This window comes from Chinchilla lanigera, unplaced genomic scaffold, assembly GCF_000276665.1.
Source record: "Chinchilla lanigera isolate Chin_1 unplaced genomic scaffold, ChiLan1.0 scaffold00049, whole genome shotgun sequence".
Classification (NCBI taxonomy): Eukaryota; Metazoa; Chordata; class Mammalia; order Rodentia; family Chinchillidae; genus Chinchilla; species Chinchilla lanigera.
The window spans coordinates 10,575,846-10,603,817 of record NW_004955450.1 but is presented as its reverse complement, the minus strand read 5'-3'; the positions used below and the strand labels follow the sequence as shown (position 1 = coordinate 10,603,817).

The window sequence follows — 27,972 nt, the reverse complement described above, 5'->3', positions numbered from 1 at the left end:
AGGGGCGTGGCCACGCAAGCGCAGTGGCCCCCGCGACCCGATGACGTCATCATGCCGCGCGCAGATCAGGCTCGAAGTGTGGCGGCGATGAGCCGCAGGTGACCAGACTGTGGGGCGACGGCAATTAGCATGAGCGGCTGCGGGCTCTTCCTGCGCAGGGCGGCTGCGGCTCGAGCCCGCCGGGCTCTGGTGGCCCTCACGGCCAGCCGACGCCCGCTGCGCACCAGTCCGCAGAGTCGAGCTTTCGCCAAGGAGCTCTGCTTGGGCAAAATTGAGAAGGTAAGGCAAGCCCGGCGACCCTTGCTCTGCGGTTCCCGCCTCTCGTCCTCAGGCAAGAGTGGGGTTGCGTGAGGTCAGGGTCCCCGAACGTAGCCGACGGACACCAGGGGGCGGGACGGCCGGAACTCCGGGTTCTGGAGTGACCGCGAGCGTCTGGGCGAGCGTGCGCTCTCACGGAGCGGGGCGAGCTGGGAAGTGTGGTTTGGACAGTGTCGCGGCTGTTTCCTGGGAGGCCGGGTTGGGAGAGCCGCGACGTGGGGTTTCCTCTCTGAGTCCCGTGTCAAGCTCGGTCCGCGCCCCTCCCCTGACACCTTCCAAGGGGCCCGTGGAGTTCCTTCTGCGGCCGAGCCCCAGTACTTGACCCTGTCCTTGGGAGTTCCTCAGATATCTGGCAATACGCTCTCCCTTTCAGGGGTCCCGGGACTCAGCCAGGTGCAGCTGCGTGGCTAAAAGACACGCATCATCCTCCGACAGTCAGGGGACTGGGATTTCATCTTGGCTGTATGGTTTGGAGCTTACTAGTTTTGTGACCTCGGGTCAGGGCTGTGCTTCCCTGTGCCTCAGTGCTTTGCCAGCTGGGAATAGGCGCCGTGCCCACCACCTCCTAGAGGTGCCCTGCTTTGGGCTTGGCCAGAATCCAGATTGATCCTGTATGGCAGGAGGAGTTATTTCCTGGCTTCTCTTTAGAACATTCCTCTTACATTGTCGGGCTGACCACTTCTCCATTACTGACGCAGAGCTGAGACTCAGACAGAGAATGATTTGTCCTGTTAGAAAGTGTAGACCTTGCCCTTTAAAGTGCAGGAGACTGCTGGGGGTGGTGCACACCTGTAATCCCAGCACTTGGGAGGCTGAGGCAGGAGGGTTGCCATGAATTTGAGGCCAGCTTGGGCTCCATAGTGAATTCAGGGCAACCCTGATTACATGGTGAGACCCTGTCTCAAAGTAAAAACAAACAAACGAACAAACTCCAAAACAAAACAAAAGTGCAGGAGCTGGAAACCATTTTTCCCAGAGTAAAAGAACTCAAATCTTTGATACCTCCTCCAGTCTTTGAGCCTTGGCCCTACCTTCCCCTCCCTCAGTGCCTCTGTCAGCCTTGCTTCCCATTTCACTGAGCACATACATGCAGTGGTGAGAATTCCATCCCCATGGCTACCTGTCTTCCCCTCATGCACCCATGGCACCTCCATTCTCCTTCACTGTGGAGAAACTGCCTATTTTGGCCAAGGCCCACCAGTCATTAGAGTCCAGCCCTCTCGCCTCCTCAAGGGCAGTGCTCTCCTCAACTGAAGCAGGAGACTGCACAGGATCTCCGCCAGAACAGACAAGACTCACGGAGTAATGGGCCAAAGAGCAATTTATTGCTGGCATCCCCATGGGGACTGATGTCCACTCGAGAGCCCAGAACAAAGCCCTGGTTCCACTTTTACATTGTTTCCATCCTATGGGGCAATTTTTCGTTGGAAGTCAGCACAAAGCAAAGCTGCAGAAGCAAAAGTAATGATTAAAAAGGAGATGAACAATGATCAAGCAGGCAGAAACTTCACACAGGCCTTACCAAGTCTGCTGTGCTCCACTGACCTTTACCTCACAGCTGAACCCGTACACGGCCGGGGTCAAAACCATCTGTCTCTTCAGGAGCTCAGCTACTATCAGTTTCCCAAAGCAGCTTAGCTGTACAGCTAACCAGCTTTACCCCAGGAAGTAGTCTCCTCTCTCAAAACTAGTTTTCCTCTCTGTTGGGTCTTGAAGCTGCACTATTCAGGCCAAGTCCTTGCAATCAGCACTGCACTGTCTTGGACACACTATAACCATATAGCTTCTGAAAAACCCATTATTTCTCCTCTGTAGTCTTGTGCTGGTTCCTTTTTGGCTCCTCAATGTCTAGACCTTGGCTGTGTTTTCCACTTGGATTTTCTTTTCTTTTTTGTCTTTTTGAGACAGGATCTCGCTGTGCAGTTCAGGCTGGCCTTGAGCTCACTTTGTAGCTCAGGCTGGCCTCAAATTTGCAATGATCCTGTCTCAGCCTCCCAAGTGCTGGGATTATAGGCGTGTGCCACCACACCTGGCACCCCACTTGGATTTTCCAAGGCTAGTCTGTGGATTTCTTACTATAACCATTCCCAGGATGGCCTAGCTTAGGATCATGGCTTTAAATACCATCTATATCCTGATGACTCAAATTGGTTACTCCAGACTTGTATTTTGAGTCAGGGTCTCGCTCTGTAGCACGGCTTACAGGCTGCCCTTGAATGTGAGATCCTCCTGTTGTGGCCTCCCAGGTGCCGGGATTACAGGCACGTACCACCACACCTGGCTCCCGGATTCTTTTTATGGCTATCTTTCTGCTTAGAAGCTCCAGCTGAATGTCTCCTAAGTACCTCTATTTAGTATATCTGGAAAGTCGCTCCTGGCCCCTCTCAGTCTTGCTCCTCCCAGCGGCCTTCTTTATTGTAGTAACGGGAACTTTGCAGTTGCACTTGGTCTCCTGGAAGCGCCTTTGAGTCCTTTTCTTCTCATAGTTCTCATACTCTGACAGCAGTGTTTTCTCCCTTCTCTATGTTTAGGTCGTCTTGAGAATCTAACCCTTTTACCTTGACTACCCCGGATCAGGCCACTCTCATCTCTAAGTGTTTCTGGGTCTTGAGCTGGAATGTGGCAGGGATCCTTAGGCTCTCAGAAGAGGGAGAGACCTTCGCGTCAGCAAAGCCAGTGGTTGCGTGGTGCCCTCAGCTGGATCTGGGCTGTCCCTGGGGAAGTGTCCCTGGGGCTGCTGCAGGGGTGAGTGGGAGGTAGAGTGGATGGGGTTTGGGTGTCCTCCCCATAGCAGCCTCAGTCAGAGCCATTTAGCTTTTATCTGCTTTACACATTTAATTTCTGAACTAGGTTTGAAATGCCCCACTTAATTTTTGTTCCTTGTTATCAGAGTTTTTTCTCCCGAGCACCAGGGATCTTCTCCCTGTAGCAGCCGTCCTTTGGTTGCGGCTGAAGGCCAGCCAGGTAGCAGGCCGTCTCTGTCTTCTGTAGCCTGCTCACAGGTGCCAGCATAAGCTTCCTCTCTCGCAACCTGTTACGCAAGGCCCCGGTGTCAAGGCAGGCAAGTGTGGTGGGGCGGGTGAAGCCGCTTGTGGGTTCGGTGCAGGGGACTCTGTCTCAAGGGGCTGCAGAGTATGAGAATCACTGCGTGTTTTCCTTCTCAGCCACCTTAATGATAGGGTTCTGGTAGAGAAAGGGAAGAAATCAACTGACTAGAGGTACAAAGGCTGCAGGGAAGGTTGACCACTCCTCTGATCTTCCCACGGTGCTTGGCGAGAGGTCGCCGAGAGGATTGGCAAGCCTGGCCGCTGTGACCCGTCGCTGTGCAGCAGTTGTAGATCCAGAGCTGCAGCCTCCTGCCATGCTGGCAGCGGAGGGCTGACTGGAGCCTGGAAGGCCGCAGTGGCAGAGGCTGGGCCTGCAGGGCATGCTGGGCGCACTGGCCGCCCACTGGTTTGCAACAGAACGGAGACTAAGTGATTCGCCAGGCCGTGAGGGTGGGCAGGAGCAGAGACTTAGTCCCTGTTCCAGGGCATGTGGGATCTTTCGAGCATCACAGCCGCCTCTGAGACGGACAGTACCACGTGTGATAGACGAGAAACTGGCAGTGAGAGGCGCCTTGGGAGTTGCCTGTCTGAAACCCAAAGCACGGCGGGGCCCAGTTGAATTTAGGTTGCCCTGGCTGCACAGCTGGGTCTCATCCTGGGACCCCATCCGTGAGCCAGTGTCGGTAACTGGAGGGACATGGATGACCCCACTCCCACTCAGCACCGGGAGCCAGTGACAGTGACGGGAGGAAGAGTGGCAAGAGGGTGAGGCTTGGAAACCAGTGCGCTCTTGTTCGTGGTGACATGTTGAACTCACAGTAACCGGTCAAAAGCTTTCCATTTGAGTCAAGAGCTTTCACATCCACCATCCACTGTGATTCTCACACGGCCCTTGAGTAAATGTGACCTGCATATTATGGAGGAGAAAATAGAAGCTCAGAGAGGTGATGAGATTTGTCAACAGCGTCACAAGGAGTAGGCAGCAAGCAAGGAGTAGATCTAAAGCATTGAAAATGTGAGTCCCGGGCTCTTTGGGGGACACGCTTCATCCCCTGCTGTTGATAAGGCCGCCGATGAAAATGAGGAGCAGCCTGCCTGCACAGGGAAGCGGGGACAGGAAGTAGAGTCTTCTGCCCACTGTTTTCATATGAATCCCCTGGTAAGGTTTGCTTTTTGAATCTTTTCCATGAGTCGTGTACTGCTGGCTAGACATGGAATCTAGCACATGTTTTTCCCTTTCCTTTGCAACTGATATTACTATAATGGGAGGTCCCTTAAAATTTAATTTTTAGTAAATGTTTATCATTTTTAGAATGGAGTTTTCCCATTTCCAGAGGTGAGCCAAGATGAACTTAACGAAATCAATCAGTTAGTGAAACCTGTGGAGAAATTCTTCCTGGAAGAGGGTATGTATGGTTTTCTTTACCCGTTTTCTTCTTGCCTATTTCCCTCGTAAGGGCGATTATGTTGATACTGATACCAGAGTCAGGTTAATTGTAGAGGGAGTGTCATTATGGAGTGTCATTATGGAGGCTGAAATGGTTTCTGCTCATAATAGTCTGCGTTAGGGATCACCCTAAGGACTGTTTAATGAACAGACATCTAGTTCAGTGCTTCTCCCCGTTTCCATGGTGAGGGAGCACTTCAGGCATTTCCCAAACTGTCGCAGACCAAGCCTTGTGTAAAATATGATAAAAGTGAGTACATAGAAAACCGAGATGAGAGAAGCCAAGAACATGCACAGTCCAGGCCCGTGGGTCACGTGTTGGTTGGTGTGGATACGTGAGAAATTTAGATGCCTCTGCGAGTTGGGTCTGAGCTCAGTCCTGTACCAAATGCTTGATGAGCCATTTTGATCTGAGGATCCGTAGCACCTGTGCCCCAAAGGTGTGGAGGAGCGGCTCCCACTTTCAGGGTCCCTCTATCGGGGCAGAGGGCCAGGCTGCCCCACCCAAGAGACCTGGGGATGAGGTCCCAAAGATTGTTTCGATGGATGTTAGCAACCAGTGTTTGTCCTTTAAGGAATTGAATGGTGCTCATTTCTTGCTTCAGATTAAAAATAATGTACACATGGTGCATGTCAACATAAATTTTTAGTGAACGTTCTTTCAAAACAAAAAATGAATGGAAACTGTGGCATTGATTTAGAGTTTTGCATATCTTTTTAATGTTTAACTTATTAGAATGCAGCTGGGTTCCCCTTTTTCTGCATTGAATGTTTATATCCTGTAGCCTGTGGGAAAGTACTCTTGAGGAAATTAGAATCAAAAAGGCAAATAGCATCTTACTATTAGAATAAAATAACTTCAGCCTTCTGGACCCTGGAAGCAGCACTGGTATCCCGGATGCACACTGGGAACAGCTGTTGTGCATCATGAACTGTCACTATGTTGCTGGCTTTCCTTGTGTATAAATATGTTTCATTATTTAGAAGTATTTCTTTCCAGTTTTATCCTAGTGGCTACCTTCTCATCTTCATCTGTTTTTATTTCCTTAGTCCCATCTTCTTTTATTGCAGCTTGTACCATGTGATTAGTCAGGGGTTTCCTCCTCAAGCTTTACTGAGGTATAACTGATTTACAATAAATTGTACAGAGCTTGGCATGGTGGTGCACGCCTATAATCCCAGCAGTTGGGAGGCTGAGGCAGGAGGATCATTTTGAGTTTGAGGCCAGCTTGGGCTACAAAGTGAGCTCAAGGCCAGCCTGAACTGTATAGCGAGACCCTGTCTCAAAAAGATAAAAACAGCAACAGAAATTTAGCTGAGGACAAGCCCGACTTTCGTCACAGGGACAGACCACAGCGCTAACACAAAGGGAGAACCCCAGCATCCCGCACAGGCGCTCAGCTACACAGCACAGCCAGGGTGCTGGCCAGGCCCATGCCCTGACCCCAGCCTGGTCAGCCCGCACCGCGCCCGGCCCTGCCCAGCTGCAGACATGCTCGGAACCGGGTCCCATGGAAGACGCAGCCTGGCTGTGCTCTCCCAAATCGCCTATCAGAGAAATGACAACGATGAGGAAGAGGCTGCCTGGGAACGGTGCTGCCGAGCCCTACAGGAAAGGCTGCGGCAGAAGCAAGAGGAGGAATCCTTGGGACAGGTGGCTGACCAGCTGGAGGTTCATGCCCAGAACAGTGTCCCTGATGAGGAGGCCAAGCCAACCACCACGAACACTCAGGCAGAAGGTGATGAGGAAGCTGCATTACTGGAGCGCCTGGCTCGGAGAGAAGAGAGACATCAAAAATGGCTTCAGGAAGCACTAGAGCGGCAGAAGGAGTTTGACCCAACAATAACAGACTCCAGTCTGTCACCACCAAGTCGAAGAATGCAGAACAACCTGGCAGAGAATGAGACTGCAGAGAAGGAAGGAAAAAAGGAGAGTCATCAAGAAAGATATGAGATGGGAGAAACAGAGGTTGTCACCAGGTCCTACCAGAAGAATGACTGGCAGGATGCTGAAGACAGAAAGAAAGAAGAAAAAGAAAAGGAGGAAGAGGAAGAAGAGAAGCCAAAGCAAGGGAGCACTGGAGAAAACCAGGTAGAGGCGATGGTGGAAGAGAAAACAGCAGAGACTGAAGGGGAAACGGTGGTAATGGTGTTGAAAAATGAGCAGGTTAGTGCAGAAGAATCTAAACTAGAGGAGGAGAGGGACCAAGGCTCGGGGAGACCTCCCGTAATGAAGAGAGAGAAGAGGAAGAAAGAGAAAGAGCTGAGGCAGAGGCGCTAAGGTTGGAAGCAGAAGAAAGAGAAAGAATTAAAGCTGAACAAGAAAAATAGCAGAGGAAAGAGTGAGAATCGAAGCAGAACAAAAAGCAGCTGAACAAGAAAGGGAAAGGAGGGAGGCAGAGGAGAGGGAGAGGACCAAGGAGGAGGAGAGACGGGCCAAGGAGGAACGGCAGAGAGCCAAGGTGGGGAAGGAGGAAAAGCCTAGGATAGAAGAACACAAACAAAAAAAGTAGCTAGAAGAGAAAAAGAATGAAATGCAAGAGACAGAGATGGAAGGGGAGACCGTCCAAGAAAAAAGAGAAGGGAAATGGGTAAATGAAAAGAGAGTGCAAGAAGATAAACCGCAGACAGCTGTCCCAAAGAAAGAGGAAGAAGAAAGGGGACCCAAAGGGCAAGCTCAAAGACAAAAATTCCAAGAAGACAAGCCTGCTTTCAAAACACAAGAGATCAAAGATGAGAAGGTTAAAAGAGGACAAGGAGCCCAAAGAAGAAGTTAAGAGCTTCTTGGATCGCAAGAAGGAATTTACAGAGGTGAAGTCACAGAATGGAGAACTCATGACCCACAAACTTAAAGTCGCTGAGAAGGCTTTTAGCCCCAGCCGCCCCGCAGGCAGCAGGGAGGCTGAGGGGGCCCCGCAGGTGGAGGCCGGCAGGCGGCTGGAGGAGCTGTGCCGCCCGCGCTGGGAGACCAGGAGAGAGGAGTTTGAGAAGCTCAAGCACAAGCAGCAGGAGGCGGCCCTGGAGCTGGAGGAGCTGAAGAGGAAGCAGGAAGAGGCTGACTGAGAGCCAGGGAGGAGAGAAGAGGAGGCTAAAGGAGGAGATTGAGAGGTGACGGGCAGAAGCTGCCGGAAGATGGTTTGTCAGGTGAGAAGAAGCCGTTCAAGTGTTTCACCCCCAAAGGCTCATCTCTCAAGATAGAAGAGCGAGCAGAATTTTTGAATAAATCTGTGCAGAAAAGCAGTGGTGTCAAATCAACTCATTACGCCACAGTAGTCTCCAAGATTGACAGCCGCCTGGAGCAATACACTAGTGCAGCTGAGGGAACAAAAACTGCAAAGCCTACCAGACCAGCAGCCTCGAATCTCCCTGTTCCTGCTGAAGGCGTGTGCAATATCAAGAGCATGTGGGAGATGGGGAATGTGTTTTCAGGTCCCCCGCCCCCTTGGGCACACCAAATAAGGAAACTGCTGGCCTGAAAGTGGGCGATTCCAGCCACATCAATGAGTGGCTAACCAAAACCCCAGATGGGAACAAGTCCCCTGTCCCAAACCTTCCAACTTGAGGCCAGGAGATGTATCTGGCAAGCGGAACCTCTGGGAAAAGCAGTCTGTGGATAAGGTCACTTCCCCCACTAAGGTTTGAAGCAGTTCCAGAAAAACCCAGGTTCAAACCGCTGGACCAGCTCAGTTGTAGAGGACTGATTGCTCTGTTTAATGTTTATGTTGATTTACTAAATTGGGTTCATTTTCTTTTGCTTTTCAATATCCCAGTAAGCCCATGTATATGATCACTATATTTAATAGTCACCTCTAGAGATGTTCATGGTCAACTTGGCACAGAAGCCTGTTTCAAAAGAAACCGGTGCCGTGAAATAGACTTTCCTACTGCTCGTCAGCCCTTGTCTGAACAGTGACACCAGCGACACAGCAAGTCAACAAAGGGAGATTCAAGATTAAGATTGCCTGAGGAATGGGTGCAGTATCTAGAAAAATGAACCATAGGTTTTTTTTTTTTAATAAATTCATACAGAAGTGACATTGTTTCTGCACTTTAGAGTAAAGCATGGAGGAAATTATTTAAAGTAGGCAATTGTAATTGTTTCTGAAATAACCCATATCAGATTTGATATACAGCAACAATGTGTCTTTTTAAAAAAAGAAGATATACTAAGGTATTGCTTTTTTCATGCTGATTCATATCTAAATTGGATTATTACTTTAGCTGACAGTGGTACTGATTTTTTTTAGGTTGGTTGCTTTGTGGATTTCTGTAGCCTGAACCACATTTTAGATTACCAAGTTATGTATATACATGCATACACATATACAAACACAGTAATGGAGGGGCTGGGGATTTAGCTCAGTGGCACAGTGCCTGCCTGGTAAGCGCAAGGTCGTAAGTTCAGTTCCCGGTACTGGAAAATAAACAAACAAAAAACAACAAAACCCCACAGTAATGGTAGAATGCTTTTTCATGTGCTAGACTATTATATTTAGTAGAATGTCCTTGTAACTAGCCAATATCACAGCTTTTTAAAAATTAAAAATCACAACATTATATTACTATTTCATATTTGCCAGTAGAAACATGACAAATAGGTATCAGTATGTTTTCAATGCCCGATGACCTGTAATAAAAAGTATTGCAACAAAAACAGAAAAAAAACAAAAACAAACAAATAAAAACACTACAGAGAGACTCCAGGGTGCCTGGAGATATGGAGGTGGATGGCAAGATTGGTCACAGAGGAGGCTGAGAGACCTTGGTTGGAGAGGAAATGTTTGCTTCCTGATGGTGGTGATCATTTGAGGGGTAAACACAGGTCAGAATTTAGTAAACTGTGTGTTGTAAATATGTGTACGTTTTATATGCCAATTATAGAGGTAAATAAATTCATAAAATAATTTAAAATGAGTTTTGCCTGCATTTGGGGTACCCATAATATTCTTTAGTGACGCAGGCATACTAAAAAAAAAAAATCACAAATGGAGGTGATGACTTTTTACTGTGGCTGGTGTTTAGTGTCATCTTCCGTACCCCACGGCGTCCTGTCCCTGGGGTCTGTGGAGAGGTGTTACACACTGAATGCTGGTGACTGTTCACCGTTGCACTGGTGACTGTGAGTGAACGAATGAATGAGTTGATGTTAAACAGATGAAGTCCAGGTCCACACACTACCCAGAGGGCTCTTGAGCCTGTACTGGAGGAGAGTACTGGGAACTGTGTAGTTCCTCTCTCATTTTCCGGTAGTTTTAAAAAACCAAGTGCCTGTAGGAATCTACATCTCATAAATGTGTAAATTGCTGCCATTTTCCATGGCAAAAACCACAGAACCTCACCTGTCACTCGTGCATTTAAAAAAAATACAATTCTTGCCTGGGTTGATTGTGTAAAATTGAACGCAGTTTGATTTCTGGTTTGAGAAATTTCTGACACAGAGATTGAAGTTGTACAGAGAGCTTTGTGTGTACTTTTATTTATATGAGCATAGGTGGCTTGTCTTGTGCTTAATCAAGGTATCTTCTCTTGACAGTGGACTCTCGGAAAATTGACCGGGAGGGGAAAATCCCAGATGACACTTTGGAGAAACTAAAGAGCCTGGGGCTGTTTGGGATGCAGGTCCCAGAAGAGTATGGTAAGTAGAGGAACAGCCCCCGCTGCCGTTGCCTCACGTGTGCGTTTGTCCAGAAAAGGCCGCTGATCAGAAAGGGCTGTCTTGGGGTAGGTCTGAAGCTGATGCCGGAAACTGTGGCTCTGGGCTCAACAGCCTTCACTGTCTGGGGCCGTGCCCCAGCCTTTGCCCTGGCTGCCTCCAGCCAGGGGCAGCTGAGGGTCTGGAGGTCGAGGGGAGGTGGTGGTTGGTAGTGTGGTAAGGATCAGGTGGATCCCTGGCTGTCGCCGGTTGTTTGGAGATGTACTGTTCGGGGCCTTTCCCAGCTGTTCTCTGACTTAAAGGTTTGCACAGTGAGCCACAGCAGCCAGGAGCTTGTTTTGCTCCTCTGTCCTCCTGCCTGGTTCATCTCTGGGCACTGGAGCCTCCCTTCCCCTCAGTGGAGTGGGGGTCAGCTGAGAGACCAGGGTTTGAGTCTGTAAGTGCTTGCTGGAACATATCCTAGAGCTGAGCCAGGTTCACACAGACAGAGGTGAAAATTAAGGATACAGGAATGTGCTGCCCAATTTCCTTCCTGCGTGTATTAATCAGGTTGAGTCTTTGCATGTGTGGTTCTTTGTCTCGTCACCCTGTAATGACAAGTATGTATGATAGTTTACCTTGTCTTCCTAGGGCAGGAAGCACAGCACTCATGCCTGCAGGGGGCGCAAGGCATCCCTTTTCCTCCCCCAGATCACTCACTCAGCCTCCATTGGAGGCTGAGCAGAAACCAAGCCTTTCGTGCTATCTGCAGCATGAGGGTTGACTCAAGGGACAGAGACACAGCTTTCATCACACGTGGCCACTCTGAATGCTGAATATTAGAGTAGGAGGAGGTGGGGCCAGAGCTGGAGAGGGGTGAGTGGTCTCAGGGTAAAAACCTAAGGCTGTGCCCACCTGAGGTTTGCAGTCCGGAGCTTTGGAGCCCTTTCCCCAGGCGGGAAGGGTAAGGACCCTGCGGAAACCAAGGCGTTTTTGCTGACCGCGCCTCCAGCTCCTTCCTCGGTCCTGCCCGGAGCTCGGAGCCCCCCATGTGTGGCTCCTACCTGCTTCAGAGCCCTTCTCCACGATCTGCCGTCCCTGGGTGATTGTGTCTCCCCATGATCTTTCCCATCCTCTATGGGGAAAGCATCCAACTTTCTTCCCACACAAAGCTGGCTCCCTCAGTATATGAAAGGAGGAAGAGCAGAAGTGTTTGGGATTGAAACAGAGGTTGGGTGGGGCAGGGCATTAACGTAGCGCCCAGGGGCAGCGCAGAGAGCAGGACGCTGCACACCTGCAGAGATGACGTCCTGACGTGTGTGGATGGTGACCCTCTGGGTGGGCTGCACACTGGCGCCTCATGTTCAAGCCGGCCTTGCTAGTTGTCGCCTCAGTTCATTGTTAGCAAAATGAACCTGTGGCCACCCAGCCTCCTCTAGAAGTTGAAGATTAAATACCAAGTACGTAAGTTCAGTGGAAGTTTTAATCTTTCTCTTTTGAATCCTTTCATCTTTTTTACTTCTGAAGGGGTGATTCCCGGAACAGAATGTCCAGGGAGCATTTGGCAGTGTGTGGAGACGGTTCTGGCTGTCAGAACTGTAGGGGTGGGCGTTTTGCCTAGCATCTAGTGGGTGGAGCCCCAGGATGCTGCAGAACCCCCTGGGGTGCCTAGAAGCCCCCATGGCAGGGAATGAGCCATCCCCAGATATTGGGGGGGAGTCGCAGAAACCCTGTCCCGGCGCCACCAGACGCTGGGCAGTGGGGCACTGTAAAGGTCCACGTCTGGTAGAAGGAACTTGCACCACCTGTAGAGACTTATTGTGTACATAGGTGGCTATATTAAAAATATGTTTATGTTTGTATGTCTAAAAGAAGTCTGCAGGGATGCAGAAATACAAGCTTATAGGTGACTTGTTTTCCTTCTATCTTTCTGTAATGTGATTTAAAAAAAAATTGGTGATCTATATTACTTCATGATTAGGAAGGAAAAACCTGGTGAAACCATTTGCATTAGTGGGAAGAGTCCAGCTAGACCCTGACCAGTGCTGTTGTGTCTTCCAGGCGGCCTGGGCCTCTCCCACACCATGTACGCCCGGCTGGGGGAGGCCATCAGCCTGGACCCATCCATCACCGTGACCCTCGCGGCGCACCAGGCCATCGGCCTCAAGGTCAGCTGTGTGGGGCTTCTTGGGTCTTTCTGGAGGAGATGGAAGGCAGGGGCTTGGTCACTCTGTGGTCAGTCTGGCCTGCTGGCTCAGGGTCTTGGAGGAAAGCAACAGCAGCTGCTCTCACAGCGCCCCCCTCCCCTGGCCCACGTGAGCAGAGGCCCGTGGCTCCCACTGTCCCTTTGCACTGAAGCCTCCTCCTGTCCCCCTCGAGTCTGACCCATCCTTCAGGATACAGGTCTGATGCGAACCTTTGTGCAGGGCTGGAAGTGAGCCTCTTTCCTGGCCTGTTGTCCTGCTGTCCGTCCACAGGCCTTCCTCATCCCAAGAGGCTCAGAGCATGTTGGGACAGGTTGAAGGTCACATGGCTCTCAGGGCCATTGTCATCAGTGTTACCTTTGCTCAGCATAGATGTCAAAGAGAGCTGAATGAGCGCTCACTCCACCGGGACTAGTGCTCACTGCAGTCATGTGACAAGGTGAGGCACAGCCCTGACAGGGACCGGCCGCCTTGTCTGTGCTGGTGTGGTACCAGTGCTCCTGTCTTCACCTCCCATCGCTCAGACCACCCAGCCCGAGTGGGGAGTTCCCCGCTTGTAGGTCGTGAGGTAGAGGCTTGCAGGAGGACATTCCTTGTCCAGGACTACCTGGCCAGGCAGTGGAAGAGGCCCTGGCCCCAGACCTCCACCGGTCGTGTGGCTACTGCCCTGGATGTGTGCAGCGGCATGGCTCCCTTGTTCTACTTGAGCTCGGGGCCCCTGTGCTCTCTTGCATGGAGTAACTGCTGTCCTCAGAAGGGCGATGTCTCCGAGCACATGCCCCGCTCTCTTCTGATGGCCTGTGTGTTTGTTTTAGGGGATCATCTTGGTCGGCACTGAAGAGCAGAAGGCCAAATACCTGCCCAAGCTGGCGTCTGGGGAGCACATTGCCGCCTTCTGCCTCACGGAGCCAGGCAGGTCTGTCCCTCCTGGATGTTTTATGAGATTCCCTGAGACAAAGGGCTGCTGTCTGTGTGGACAAGCTGATTGGTTTTCGTCCCTATCCAAAATTTTTGAAAGAATCAGCCCATCACCTTCTTGCAAGTTTTCTTGCCGGAATCTGACTTCTCTTCGCTGAGATAATAACCTGATAGCATCTACTGAATCAGTATTTGTGGGTCTGCAGCCCCTGGACATTCAGGGTTGCTTCTCTCTGAGGATTTGGGGTGATTAGGAGTTGAGATCCTAATCTCAGCTGTGCTGTGATCTGCCCAAGGTCACATAGCGAGGATGAGTAGGGCAGGGAGAACCCAGGCCTTCTCGGCAAGTCTGTCACTCAGCTCGCTCCCTTGGGAACCTGCAGTGGTCATGTTCCTGCAATAGAGGTGAGAGGGACAGATGTCCTGTACCTTGGAAAGCCGAGCAGGTCTGTCGTCTGACCCTATATGTAGAAGGCTTGCTGGCTTCTGTACACAAGTGCCGCTCACTTCTGTTCCCAGTCCCCCAAAGCCATCCTCATTTATCCCTATACTGTCCTGCCTTGACCATGTCTCTGTGTGTGCAGTGGGAGCGATGCCGCCTCCATCCAGTCCAGAGCCACGTTAAGTGAAGACAAGAAGCACTATATCCTCAATGGCTCCAAGGTAGGGCCCTGCCTCTCTGCTGGTCAGGTCTGCCATGGCCTTCACCCCTGCTCGGTGACCACTTTGCACCCTGCGGAATTGTTGCCGGTCTGCACGTCCTCCCTTGACCTGTCTTGACTGCCTGTTGGGTGGATGCTACTCCTTTTCAGCAAGATAAACTGCAGCTCAGGGTGGCTAAGTAACATGCCCGAGGTCTTACATCGCTTCCGTGGCAGGGCAAGGACTGGCGCAAGGGATTCTGGCTCTGGAATCTCCACGCTTCTGCATGCTGCCTCCTTGAGCGACTGTATGTGTTTGTTTAAAAGTTTTCCTCTATAAAGGCCCAGACAATACAGCCGGGTATGGTGGCGCATGCCTGTGACCCCAGTACTCCGGAGGCTGAGGCAGGAGGATTACTTGAGTTCAAGGCCAGCCTGAGCTACGTAGTGAGACCGTAGAATATGTTTAAAAAATAAACATATTCATAAACATATGAATATGTTTAAAAAATAAACATATTCCAAACATGTACAGGATCGCTGGGATGCCCTGCTGTGAAGCTGGCACCCAGCCACCGTGTTTCCTCTGTTGGCCTTACCACTTCTGGGTGGTGTCTGTGACAGTGTCAGCACGCAGGTCTAAAGGATAGGAAGCCATGACACCATTATCACCTGGAAAATATGGCTTAGTTTCTTACCAGCTGGTCAGCTTTTGGGTTTCCCTGATGATGTCATACCTTTTTCCCCTCAATCGTGTGCGTGAATCAGGACTGAAGTAAGTCCTGGCCCTCACAGTGCTCAGCAGTGTTTTCCCTCTCCATTCTCCTCCCTTGCCTTCTGCCTTTCACCTCTCCCTCCCTTTTTTACACTGACAAATCCTGTGAGGCTCGGACCTCTCTGTACCCTGCAGAATGATGGAATCCCTCCTTGTTTAAAGCTCCCTGTCAGTGGTGTCCGAGCCACGTGAATGACCCTGGCCACTCCCCCACCCCAGCCTCCTGTTTCGGGAACGTCCGTGTTCTGGGGAGACTGGGCCGAGCCCGTCCTCTGTTCGTGCAGGCGTGGCCTCTGCAGAGCCAGGCATTTAGGTGTCTGCCCCGAACTTTGGTGGGCGGCTGAAGCTGGAAGACAAAGGGAGCCGAGAGGCGGCTGCAGAGACCTTTTGCTGTCTTCCTTCAGGTCTGGATCAGCAACGGAGGACTGGCCAGCGTCTTCACGGTGTTTGCAAGGACCGAGGTGGCTGATTCCGACGGCTCGGTAAAAGACAAAATCACAGCCTTCATTGTTGAAAGAGACTTCGGTGGAGTCACTAATGGGAAGCCTGAAGACAAGTTAGGCATTCGGGGTTCCAATAGTAAGTGTGTGCATGCATGTGTGTGCGTGAAAGAGAGCAGGCAGAGGAGAGAGCAACCCATCTTCTACTCTGTCCGAATACCAAAGTAAACTGAGATTTAAATCCCTTCGGTTTTAAGTGAGATTTTAGCAGCTCGAGTGGAGGTGTAACGCACGCTTCCCTGGTGAGGCAGATGGGCTCCTGCCAGTGAACCCCATGTTGAGGCCGCGCCGGCTGTGCACCTTGGCTGGAGGAGGTAGCAGACCCACAAAGGCAGGGCGGCGGGTGTGTCAGGCAGACGCCCTACGCAGGGCCTCCCGTCTTTTCCCTGACACCTCTATCCTCTCGCTCCCCCACCCTTCCCGGGCCACTCCTCGTCCCTGGAAGCACTTGGTTCCCCGGAGGCTGGTGGCCTGGTCCCCATCCTTGACCTGTCCAATGCTGGAAGCCAGTCAGATGGCAATTTCATCGCATTTTACCCTACCCTCTTCGAGCACAGTTGCAGTAGCAGAAGGAACGATCAGCAGACGCCAGCTTGCCAGGCCAGGCTTGGCGCCCCTTGAGCCCAGACCCATCCCGAGCCTCCTTTTCTCTGGTGCACAGTGCCAGGACCTGCCATGCTTACGTGACAAGACTTGCAGACACACAACACAGAGACCGCGCCCCTCCCCGCCCCATCTCCCCTCTGTCTGCGTCGCCCTCACACGACCTTGCCCCTGGAGTGAGTGAGTCTCTGCAGGGCTGCAAGCTCCCTGCCTGATGTATCTCACAGCTTAGGTCTCAGCAGGGGCCTTTCGTTTCCTGACATCCTTGGGTGCCCGAGGTAGCCCGCTGTAGGCCGTGGGTTGGTTCAGTTGGCTTGTGCGTGTTCATTACCAGGCAGGGCACGTACATCTAAAAACCTTGCTCACATTGGATCGGCTGCACTGCACTGGCCACACCCCGCATCAGGGGCAGGGACCCAAAGTATGAGCTCTGCAAAGACAGGGGCTTCGCCATCCGTCCCGTTCACCCTGTTCCTGAATGAGCAAAAGAACGAACGCGGGCACCAGTGAACGAGTGAGCTGTGGGTCAGGGGCACAGTGGTTGGCATTTGTTAAGTAAGACCTCACATTTCCTGTTACAGCTTGTGAAGTCCACTTCGAAAACACCAAAGTGCCTGTCGAAAATGTCCTTGGAGAAGTTGGAGGGGGCTTTAAGGTGAGTGGTCGGCGGAGGCTCGTGTGAGCAGTGTACGCTTTCGCACACGGGGTGTGTTGGGCCCACGTTCTGTTCCATCCCTGCTCCTGTGTTTGGCCTGTGAGCAGGAGCGCCTCTCTGGTGGGAGATCAAAACATGGAGACGGGAAAGTCAGCTCACTCCCAGAGGAGGGAGTCTTGGTTAGGATCTGGGTCTTCCTTCATCACCAGGGCTTGCTCTCTTTTTTTTGGTGCTGGGAATCAAACTCACGACCTTGTACCTGCCAGGCAGGTGCTTTGCCGCTGAGCTGTATCCCCAGCCCCACCAGGGCCTCTCTTGCCTCGAGTGAGGAATGGGTCCCCTTCCCCAGTGGGTGGCAGAAACAGGGCAGCAGGCTCTTGAGAAGCTCAGGTTTTGGGACTGCACCAGGTCTTGAGGTCTTGAGTCCTTGTCCTAACTTTTTTTCCCCCTAACTTGGAGTTCGGTTTATTTTTTTTGAGAAATAATTCATATAACATAAAATTTACCCATTTAAAAACACACATGCTAGTTCTTTTTATAGCTTTTTTTTCTGTTTTTTTGAGACCGGGTCTCGCTATGCAGTTCAGGCTGGCCTTGAGCTCACTTTGTAGCCCACACTAGCCTCAAACTTGCAACAGTCCTCCTGCCTCAGCCTCCTGAGTGCTGGGATTACAGGCATGCGCCACCATGCCCGGCATGCCAGTTCTTTTAATACCTTCTTTATGTTCTATAGCTATCACCTCTATTCCCGTTACCCCCAAGAAAGAAAAATCGTACCTCCAACCCTGCCTCACCCCCATCCTTTGGCAACTGCTCTTACTCTGTGCTTCAGTGGTTTTGCTGTGTGAACATTTTCACATAAATGGAATCACACACTGTTTCGTGGTAGGCTTCTTCAGCAGGATAATCTTTATTTGTCCACATTCTGTCACATGAATCAGTGCTTACATCCTTTGTATGGCTGGATAATATTCCAACATGTGGATGGACCACATTTTTGCGTTCATCAGGTTATTTGGGTTATTTCTACTTTTTGACTGCTTTCAGTAATGCAATTTTGAACATTCACATTCAAGTTTTTGTATGGAAAGTGTATTTTCTGTTCGCTAGGTTATGTACCTAGGAGTAGAATTGCTGGTGACATGGTGAGTGTACGTTTAACTTTTTGAAGAACTGCCGAACTGTGGCTGTACCATATTTTGCCCACCAGTGCAGGAGTGTTTTATTTTTCCACCTTCACCAACATTTGTTACTGTCCACTCTTGAAATTTAAACCCACGCTAGTGAGTGTGGAGTGGTGTCTCAGTGTGGGTTCAGTTTGTATTTCCCTCCTGACTAATCCCGCGCAACATCTTTCAGTGTGCTTATTAGCTATCTGCATATCATCACTGAGGAACAAACATCTTTTCCCACCCTCAGCCCATTTTGAAATGAGGCCGTTTGCCTTTGTTGTTCTGCCCTGGTGTCGCCCTGAGCAGCTCCACCCATCTTGGCCGTGAAACTGGGACTGAAGTCAAGGCTGCTTATCCAAGGCTCTGGCACAGGAGCTGCTCAGTGAGTGCAGAGCAGAGGGCCAGAGAGCAAAGACAAACAGGATGAGGCTGTGCGCAGCGGGAGGTTGTTTATTATTTATGTAGCCCAGCAAATTAGAGAATAAAGGCAAAGATACAAAATTAAATCACGCAAAGCCCATCCCAAGAGAGTTGCTGTTGGTCACACGTTTGGTGCTTTTTAGATTGTTTAAAATAACACGTAGCGAGTGCTTACTTTGTGTGTGTTCTGTACTATAGCCCGCTTTTCCACTTATCAATAAATCACAAGTCTGTGCTGATGAATATATGCGATTGATGCTGCCCAGTATGTCTTCACATCCTGTACCTATTTAATGTTACCAGGTTATAATATGATACTATCGCCTTGACTTCATAGCTATTTGGAATCATGTTGCAGGGTCTGTGTGCTTGGGTATATCCTTGCACACTTGTCTAACTTCTTCCTTTTTCCTTTTTTTTTTTTTTTCCGGTCTTTTTGAGACAGGGTCTCACTATGCAGTTCAGGCTGGCCTTGAGCTCACTTTGTAGCCCAGGCTGGCCTCAAACTCACAGTGATCCTCCTGCCTCAGCCTCCTGAGTGCTGGGATTACAGGTGTGCGCCACCATGCCTGGCTTTTTTTTTTTTTTCCTCTTTCCTAAGTTTAAACACATCAGTAAGTCTCCTGGGTCAGAGGAACGACCTGTTGTATATTCCCCATCCCTGTCGCCAAGTGTCTGCAGAAAAGGTAGACAGGACTGTGGTCTTCTGGCAGTAAGACAGCACCTCTTCTCAGTCCTTCCAACACTTCCTTTTTTCTTGTGGTGCTGGGAATGGAACCTAGTGCCTTGCATGTGCTAGGCAAGCACTTCACCATGGACCTACACAGCCTTGATACTGTATTTTTAATTTTTTTCCATTATAATTGGTAAAGAGTGGCTGTTGTAGCATGCAGGGGAAAAAAGATTTCTAAAGTTCTGCAGTTGTTACTAGCAGACTCCTGCAGCTTTGCCTAAATACTCACTGCGGTGGATCCAGAGGCCATAAAGCTCTGAAGGATGGGGTGAGAGTTCAGTGGGCGGCAGCGTCACTGGCCATTCACAGGGAGCCCTCTGGCCGGTCAGGGCGGCTTCCAGGCTGTGGCACTGCGGTCGGTGAGCGCAGTCGGGGCGAGTGCCTGTTCCTCTGCCAGAGAGCCAGCGGGGAGGGAGCAGGGACCTGGTGGCCTCTGGCTGAGCTGCCTGGCTCATGCGTGTGAAGGCTTGATGTGAGGCAGATGCTGGCTGTGGGACCTTGGGAGCATCACTCACCACCCTGAGCCGAGGCCGCTTCATCTGGGACTGGCTTCTGACCCTGTGGCATTACGGGGAACATCGGTGCAGCTTGCCGAGTACACCCAGCTGGTCCGAGTTTCCACGCCCTGCCCCTGAGCTCTTGGGACCGGACTGTGCAGTGGCGCGGACTGTAAGGATGTGGGGGAGCTGCAGCGGTCACTGAACCACCTTGCTCGAGCGCTGGGTGGGACGTGCCTTCGGGCCGGAAGGAGTCAGGATGATCACCTGCCTTTGTTCAGGGGAAACAGGAGCGTGGTCGGATCTATTTCTCGCGCCCCCATCAGTGCCCTGGGCTCTTCTTGCTTTCCCGACAGTTGGCCATGAACATCCTCAACAGCGGGCGGTTCAGCATGGGCAGCTTATCGGCAGCAGTGATCAAGAAATTGATTGGTAGGTAAGTTGGGGCCAGGGGCCCTTTGTGGTATCGGTGTCGCACCGCGGGAGGCTGCGCTCCTTTTCCATGTGGGCAGGTGCTGAGCGAGGCTGCCTGCACAGTGGCCAGCTCAGGTTCAGCCTCTGCGCTTTGTCCTCAGCTGGGCCCAAGGGTTGGTCCTTGTATTTCATTCAACACTCATGTCTTAGCGGCACCCAGAAGGGAGGAGGCGGCGCATTCTGCCCAAGGCAGGGCCACTTGGTGGGCTTGGTCCTAGTGGCAGTCCTCAATAGATCCTTGTCTCATGGGTGAGGCTGCACCGTGAGGGAGGAGTGGGGTCAGGCTTGAGCCCAGGGCCCTTGGCTGCTGGACCTTTCCTTGTTTCGTCTGCGTGGAACCCAAGCTTCTCCCTCGCCTGAACGTGAAACAGCCCAGTGACCATTCTTGCTGTGTGGCCATGGCCTTGGCGAAGGGGAGGTTCTGGGAAGAGCACGCTCATGCCTCAGCGTTCAGGGTACGGTGGGCATAGGAAGGATCTGGTGGGTTTCCTCCCTGTTTGACAGCCGAGGACACAGGCCTACCACAGGCAGGTGGTTTGCCGCAGACCCATGCCTGCACCTACACCAGTGCTGTCAGGGCGGGCTTGGGGCTCCTCTGCCGTGCTGCTTGCAGGGCCCTGCTTCTTCTGCAAGAGCTTTGCAGGGCGCTCACAGTCAGCACCAGCAGCAGAACCTCTAACGAGACCCCACGGCCCAGAAATGTGTGGGGGTGGGGCCCTTCTGGGTGACGGGGGCGCCCCACGAAGCACTTGGAGCGTGGTGTCTGGGCAGACCAGGGTTCCCAGGACCCGGTGGAGGCTGGTGTGTCACTCAGGGTGCTCAGAACTCGGCCCCAGGGCCACATTCTGAAAGCGGGGGCCTCTACTTTTCCCCTGTGTCTTCGTAGCAACTCTGGTCGACAGTTTTGAGGAAGGTGGAGTGCTTGGCCTGGGCCCCTCCGCAAAGATCAGGGCCAGGCCGCAGGTCTGTGTGTGATCAGAGCCCTGGGTGCTTTCCTCCTGCCGCAGCCTGCCGTGCCCACGTGGAGCAGATGTCCTGCCTCTGACCCACAGGTGCCGGGGCAGGGGTCACTGGCTTTGTGGTCGCAGACATGGCTTCTTAGTGCTGCGGTGGGGTCGAAGGGTAATGGTGACCGGGGCCTAGGAGATCACATTTGGATAATCAGAAAGGTTTGGGTTCTTTCTAACAATTGTGTTCTTCAGAACTGACTGCCGAATACGCCTGCACAAGGAAGCAGTTCAACAGGAAACTGAGTGAATTCGGATTAATCCAGGTACTGAAGGCTGTGACCTCCCCATGTGGGTGTGCGACGTGTGTGGTTGCGGTCTCTGTCCTGGCGCCCCGGGCAGGGGCCTGGCTGACACAGGCTTCTGTTGTTAATGCTGGCTTTGCTCCCTCGGGCAGTGAGGCTCCCAGCCTTGTTAGCGTCTCTCCTGGTTGTCAGACTTGGGTCTCAGCCCATGACCGTGTTTTTTTCTAACACCCTAGGAAAAGTTTGCACTGATGGCTCAGAAGGCTTATGTGATGGAAAGCATGGCCTACCTCACCGCGGGGATGCTGGACCAGCCAGGGCTTCCGGACTGCTCCATCGAGGCAGCCATGGTGAAGGTAGTCCCAGCGCGGCCAGGAGCAAGATGCCCCACTGTGGCCTTCGCACGCATTCCTCTTCTCCTTAGTTTAAGGGTCAGCTCATCCTCGATCCAGATGCGCAGCTCTGCAGGGACAGGCGGCGCCCCTGGCATGCAGCTGGGAGAGGTGGCAGAGAGCAGTGCCCAGCGGGGCGTCAGTTTGTCCCCTGAGGCGTATGCCGAGTTTATACTGGCAGACCAGTGGCCTGGACCACTGGAGCCACAGAGACAGGCTGTGAAACTTCACATCGGTGTACTCAGCAGCTGGGCGCGCCTGCGGAAAGGGTGCTTTCTTCTGAGTCAGTGGCCTCCTTACTTCTGAGACCGTAACTGCCTTTTATACAGTGTTTGATGAGGCAGATACCAGAGTTTCCTGCTGCTTTTGTTTACGGGGTGTCATTTGTCTTAGCTACACTGAGAAAGACGGCAACCCTCCTTTGGCCCCTGGAAGTGCTGGGGGCCTCTGGAAATGACCTCTCGAGAGGGATGCTGACAGGTCTGGCAGCCTGGAGAAGCAAGTATTCTGAGGCGGCAGGAAGGGCAGGGGCAGAGTGGAAAGTGAGTCTGTAGGTGCAGCTGTGTGCTGGATTCGATGGCTCCGGCTCATGGTCGCATCTGCCTGTCCCTCCAGCAGTGCCACCACCGTGACCGGTGGCTGTGCCCTGACCCTCTGCAGATGCTAAGCCTGGAGCAGTGGTGGCAAAGCTCTGGCATGCGTGCCGCCGCGGACTGTGTGTATCACTGAAAGCTCTACAAGGCTCACCATCACTGGCCTAGAGCTAACGGACGAGTCTGTGCTCTGGGACGCTCACAGAAGGGACAGGGAGAGACAAGCCCTAGTCATGCAGAGTTGGGGGTTGCAGGTGGCTAGGGCTGGGCAGGAGCGAGTTGCTCCCTGGAGAAGGGGGAATTCTGGGTGGGTTTTAAAAGCACAGGGTTGACCCTGCTGAGGAACACAGATGTGAAAGGTCGTGGTGGGGTAGCAGCCTCAGGAAAGGTCAGCGCTGTCAGCAAGGCAAAGGCGCTGCCTGCAGCCGTGTTCTCCTGGGGCGAGTCTGACCCCAAGGTCCAGGTTCTTCCACACTGCCTCCCTGCTGTCTGGCCAGCTCCTCCCCGAGGTGTAGGTCCTCCTCTCGGGAGGGATCGGGCCCCAGCACCCTGTGCTCACCTCGCGTCTCGGCAGGTGTTCAGCTCCGAGGGTGTCTGGCAGTGTACGAGCGAAGCGCTGCAGATCCTGGGGGGCTCGGGCTACATGAAGGACTACCCCTTCGAGCGCATGCTGCGCGACGCCCGCATCCTCCTCATCTTCGAGGTGAGTGCTTGGCTGCAGACCTCCCTCGGATGTCCCTGCCCCACCCTGCCTTCCTGGACCTGGGATGCTGTGGGGCAGCAGGGCTGTCCGTGGCCCGCTGTCTGCTCATGGGCCCACCTTGCAGAGGGAGGCATTGCGGCTGGGGAAGGCCAAGCAGTCAGTTGGGTTCCCAACGGCCCTGTCCACTGAGCCTGTTGCCTCCTGGTCATCTGCGTGGGTCTTGGCCACTTTGCTTCTGGGACAAACTTCCAGTGGGAGACGCTGGTTCCAGTCGCAGCTCCAACGGTCTTCACTATTCCAGCCAGAGGCAGCGGACATGTGTCCCACACTGGCTGTGCCCTGGGCATCGGCAGCCCCACCACCAGGGAAAGCGGGTGTCGGTTTTAAGGAGGAGTCGGGGCTTAAAGAGAAAAGTGGCACAGCTGTGACTTGCATGGCTGGCCGAGGGGGAAGGTGGTGGTCCCCGTGGGAGGCCATGTTCTCTGGTCAACTCCCCACCTCACTGTGACCCCTGGTCACAGCCCGCCTCTCCATGCTGAAGTGGCAGTGAGGGAGTGGGCACTCCACCGCCTGGCATGCACAGCACTGCCGGGGCTGCCCGGTGGGATGGCTGGTGACGTCCATGCTACCGGCTACAGGGAACCAACGAGATCCTCAGGCTGTTCATCGCTCTGACAGGCCTGCAGCACGCCGGCCGAACCCTGACCGCAAAGATGAAGTAGGTGCCGTTCCCTGGTCCCCTCCTTGGCCTGCCCGCCCTGGGATGGGAGGGGACAGCGGGAGTGGGGATGCAGCTCTGCAGCACACCCAGACCAGCAGCATGGGGTGGTGACTGCAGGGGCTGAGCTCAGCCCCCACCCCAGGGCAACGGGAGGGGCTGGCCGCCTAGGGAGGGAAGCCCTCACTGCCCTGCCCGCCCACGTGACCTCCGTCTCCTCCCCTGGCAGCCACTGCCTCCCACGCTGTTGTGCCTGGGGTGTCAGCTGAGGAAGGAGGGTGTCCTCAAACTGGTGGCCAGCCCCGAGGCCCTCTCTCTTCACTGCCCCTCCTCCTCGCCTGCTCCTCCTGCCCTTATGCCAGGGCAGAGCCATCAGATTTCTGCTAGAGCCCGAGTACGGGTTGCCAATGGCAATTTTTAGCCTACTTAATTGGGAAGGGAGCCATTGGGAAGCTGGCTGCATGCACAGGGTCCCTGAGGAGAGCAGCTGCTTGTGACAGGCCAGCAGTCACTCTGTCCCCACGAGCCCCACGTGCCCAGCTGAGGAAGGGGTACGGAGCTCCAGGGGGCCCAGGAGCAGCGGTGCAGCCTACAGCCATGGCACCATGGCCTTTCTGCAGTGAGTTGAAACGGGGCAACATGAGCGTAGTCATGGAGACTGTTGGCCGGAGGCTTCGGGACTCTCTGGGCCAGACTGTGGACATGGGCCTGACAGGTGATCTTGGACTGGTGCATCCTAGTCTTGAGGTGAGTAGGCCCAGGAAGAATAACCTGTCCCACAAGAGCTCCCCATTCAGAGGGCTGTGTCGGGGAAGAGGAGGCACCTGCACCCTGCTGTCCCTTCGGGGCCGCGAGCCGTTGGGCAGGTGCCACGGTGCTTGCACCACATGGCCTGTGAAGCCCTGGGTTGGGCGGCCACGTGGGATGTGGCGCTGAGCACAGTCCTGTCTTTCGGTTGAGCAGGACAGCGCCATCAAGCTTGAGCAGAACGTCTTTCTCTTCGGCCGCACAGTTGAGGCACTGCTGCGCCGCTTTGGAAAGGTAAGAGGGCTCTGCCAGGTGCGGAGCCCAGCTCGGCCCCCCAACATGCACAGCAGCCACAAGACCCCTGTACCCACTCTTGGGACCAGGCCTAGAAAAAATGTAACCCGGTGTGGTGGGATCGCTGCTGGCAGATTCCCGCCGGCTTGTCCTGGACGCATCCTGGGTGGGGGCCTGAGTCCAGGGGCTGCACCAAGGGGCTCTTGAGCTCGCTAAGCACCAGCCTCAGTCAGCTGAGGTTCTAGGAGCTGAGCTGACCTTGACCCCGACCCAAGCGGAGAGCATGAGGGCTTGGGCGTCCGGCCTTGCCTAGCCAGCGGGGAGGTGTCACTGCCCCACGTCCTTGAGGCCTGTGAACTGAGGCCAGGGAAGGGGCCGGGGCTAGGCAGCCGTCTCCACTCTGAGCCCTGTCCCCAGAGCATCGTGGACGAGCAGCTGGTGCTGAAGCGGGTGGCCAACATCCTCATCAACATGTACGGCATGGTGGCCGTGCTGTCGAGGGCCAGCCGCTCCATCCGTATTGGGCTCCGGGACCACGACCACGAGGTGAGCCTGCCCAGCCCCACTAGGGAAACAGGCTTAGTGACCCTGAGTGACTCGCTCTTGGGGACAAAGCAGGTTTGGATCAGGACTGGAGTTACGACCCAACACTGAGACTTCTGAGCCAGGCCTTTATCCCCCTGCACTTTAATGAAGTCAGTGGCTGGAAAAGTGGGGAGTCAAGTGGCGTGGCTCTGCGGGGAGTTCTGATGGGAAGCAGTGGCGTCCTGTGCCTTGGCCTTGGGTGCGACCTGCTGCTTGGGAGACGGGGCCAGTGCCTTTGGTCGACAGCCTAGAAGAGAGTGACGGCGGTCCGTGAAGCATGTCCCTTCCCCCACCCTGGCCCGGCTGGGGGAGGCGGATGCAGTCCCTGAGCGTCCGTTACGGGCAGTGGCCCACAGCGGCCCAGGGACATTGGGACTGTGGCACCTGCCTTACAGAGAGCAAACAGCCTGAGAGGTGCAGAGTGACCTGCTCTTGGGGACAGAGCCAGTTTGGGTCAGGGCTGGAATTAGAACCCAGGGTTGTGTGACTTCCGAGCAGGGTGTTTGACCCCAGCCGCGCTACCCGGTCTGGCCACAGGCTGGGTTCACGGGGACTGCAGGGCTCCACAGCCATTCTGCCCGACCTTGTTTCTGCAGATTCTGTTGGCCAACATGTTCTGTGTGGAAGCTTATTTTCAGAATCTCTTCAGCCTGTCTCAGCTGGACAAGGGTAAGTGGGGGGACTTCTGGGAGGGAAGAGTGGGCCAGGTCTGGGCTCTGGGGGACAGCTGTGTGCTCCCAGAGCAGCTGCCCAGCCAGGGAAGAGGACAGACATCGTACCTGAGGTGGGAGACAGCGTCTAACCTGCCTGCAGCCCCGCACTCCAGCAGGGGCCTTGGCTTCGCCCTGGGGAATACGGGCCTTGGCACCGGCTGCCCAGGTTGCTGGGATGCTCCTCCTCTTCCCTCGCCACAACTGTGGAACTTGTCCAGCTCAGGGTCTAACCCTCGGGTTGGTGTCTCCTGCAGAGCCCAGCCCTGCTGCCAAGTACGAGTGGAGAGGGCCACCGTGGCCCTCGTGGGGAGACGGCACCCTGCGTGGCCGAAGGACTGGCCTGTGTAGGGGGTGTCTGTTTGCTGACAGGCTTCTCCCCACCCTGACCTGAGAAGACCGGGGTTTAGCGTAGGACGAGCCCTTCCTATTTAGGATGAGGTCTCTACCCCAGTGATGGCAAACCTTTTATAGCTTTCAGTGATAACAGACAGGCAGCGGCACACGTGCCATAGGTTTGCCACCCCTGCTCTGGTCCCTTTTCTCCGGGGCTTTGGAGGAGCCTGGGGGTCACGACGGGGTGCTGGCTTTTGCCCCACCCCCCAGCTTAGCCCCATTTGTGCATCATGGTGCAGAAAGATCACCCACTCCTGTCTTCCCCCCCAGATGCTCCAGAAAACCTGGATAAGCAGACCAAGAAAATAGCCCAGCAGATCCTGGAGAAGCGCGCCTACATCTGTGCCCACCCGCTGGACAGGATGTCCTGAGCCGGGATAGTGCTACTTCCCGCCCTCAGGCCACGGCTGACACCATGGAGAAGCCAGGGCCATCCCAGCTGGACCCACTGTCTCCAGTGGGCACTCGACAGCTTCCTCCTGGCCCAGGGCCTTGGCTGGCTCTGACCCGCAGCCTGTGTCTGACCAGGTCACAGCTGCCCACAGCCTCAGAAAGCGCGGAGTTGCCGAGGCCTGGCGCTATGGCTATGGGACAGGGGAGAAGATACCATGGTGGTGGCCCCAGGCATGCAGGGCTCTGGCTGAGGCAGGGGCAGCCGTTTCTACCGACCACAGGTCAAGAAGCAGCTTGGAGGCTGTGGATGGGTACTAGGAGCAAAACGCACTTCAAATGTGTTGGGAGCCGTTTAACAAAGAATATAAAGTGTGTCCCTTTCTAGCCTTCCTGTACTAGTTCGTTATTTCCCAGAACTGGCTCTTAGTAGCTGCAGTACAGCCCTGAGAGCCACCCTCTGGCAGTGGCTTCTGGCCCCGTCCCCACCCTGGGAGAGGAGGGGCTGACCCCCACCAGGTCGTGCATGGCACAGGGCTGTGACAGCCGTAACCTTCGACCCCTCTCAGGAAGGGGAAGCAGCACTGGCATAGTCAGCGTCCGCCTAGTCCTACGTAGGGCTTTTTGTTTGTTTGCAGGGGTTGGCCTCCCTCCTGAAGAGAGGACGGCAAGGTGTCTTCAGGGGGCACTAACGGGACTTTGCATTTCCTCAAGCTTCAGTCTGGTCCCTGGGCATCTGGGGCTCCGAAAAGCAGGCTGTGCAGGTTACCCGGAGGTGCGGAGGAGACCGGGCTCTCTCTCTCCTTATGGGGGAAGGTTTACAGATACTGTGATTTGGGAAATTCGTGTGAAACCTAGAGTTCTTAGTTTGTTGCCAGTAATTAACAGTGGCAAACAGGCATTTTGTATGAAAGTGAGAGTGGCTACCTGCCATGTACATGCCGGGCCCTGAGGCCGCACAGAGCTCCTCTGCATGAGAAAGCTCAAGCAGCAGGAAGCTGTGAGACCCTGCCCGACTCAAGAGACACCCAGGCACTCGGGGTCTAGGGCAGGTAAGGTCCCCTCAGCAGGTTCTCCATTCACCCAGTTGGGTTTTAAAATCCTTGCTACGACTGCAGGCTCCCTTGTACCTTCTGGTGGTGGAGGGGAGGCCTGC

At 53.7% G+C, this 27,972-nt stretch overlaps 2 protein-coding genes and 1 pseudogene across 8 annotated transcripts in view; 2 read left to right on the top strand and 1 right to left on the bottom strand.

Annotated features, from left to right (window-relative positions):
• Positions 1–38: 38 nt before the first annotated feature.
• Positions 39–27,203, top strand: Acad9 (acyl-CoA dehydrogenase family, member 9). 2 transcript variants are annotated; one of them, XM_005393740.2, is made up of 18 exons: positions 39–279; positions 4,678–4,771; positions 10,346–10,447; positions 12,506–12,612; positions 13,464–13,564; positions 14,151–14,229; positions 15,387–15,561; positions 16,667–16,740; positions 19,919–19,994; positions 21,239–21,309; positions 21,525–21,644; positions 22,848–22,976; positions 23,615–23,694; positions 24,315–24,441; positions 24,658–24,735; positions 25,153–25,281; positions 25,917–25,989; positions 26,697–27,203. In XM_005393740.2, exons 1-18 carry the CDS (start codon positions 130–132, stop codon positions 26,795–26,797), a joined length of 1,866 nt encoding a protein of 621 aa, XP_005393797.1. In that variant the 5' UTR covers positions 39–129; the 3' UTR covers positions 26,798–27,203. The 2 variants fall into 2 exon arrangements, with proteins under 2 accessions (XP_005393797.1, XP_013374371.1); XM_013518917.1 differs by having other exon boundaries at positions 25,141–25,281.
• Positions 6,071–9,139, top strand: LOC102013131 (annotated as a pseudogene).
• Kiaa1257 (KIAA1257 ortholog) overlaps positions 10,467–27,972 on the bottom strand; it is a 61,005-nt gene continuing 43,499 nt past the window's right edge. For 3 of the 6 annotated variants that reach the window (XM_013518909.1, XM_013518911.1, XM_013518914.1), the window contains one exon: positions 25,996–26,234. In XM_013518909.1, the coding sequence (XP_013374363.1) occupies positions 26,119–26,234 (116 nt within the window). In that variant the 3' untranslated portion in view covers positions 25,996–26,118. Of the gene's footprint in view, positions 11,053–22,982; positions 23,377–25,392; positions 25,568–25,995; positions 26,235–27,972 lie in introns of those variants that run through there. The other 3 variants (XM_013518913.1, XM_013518912.1, XM_013518910.1) reach the window with 3 other exon arrangements.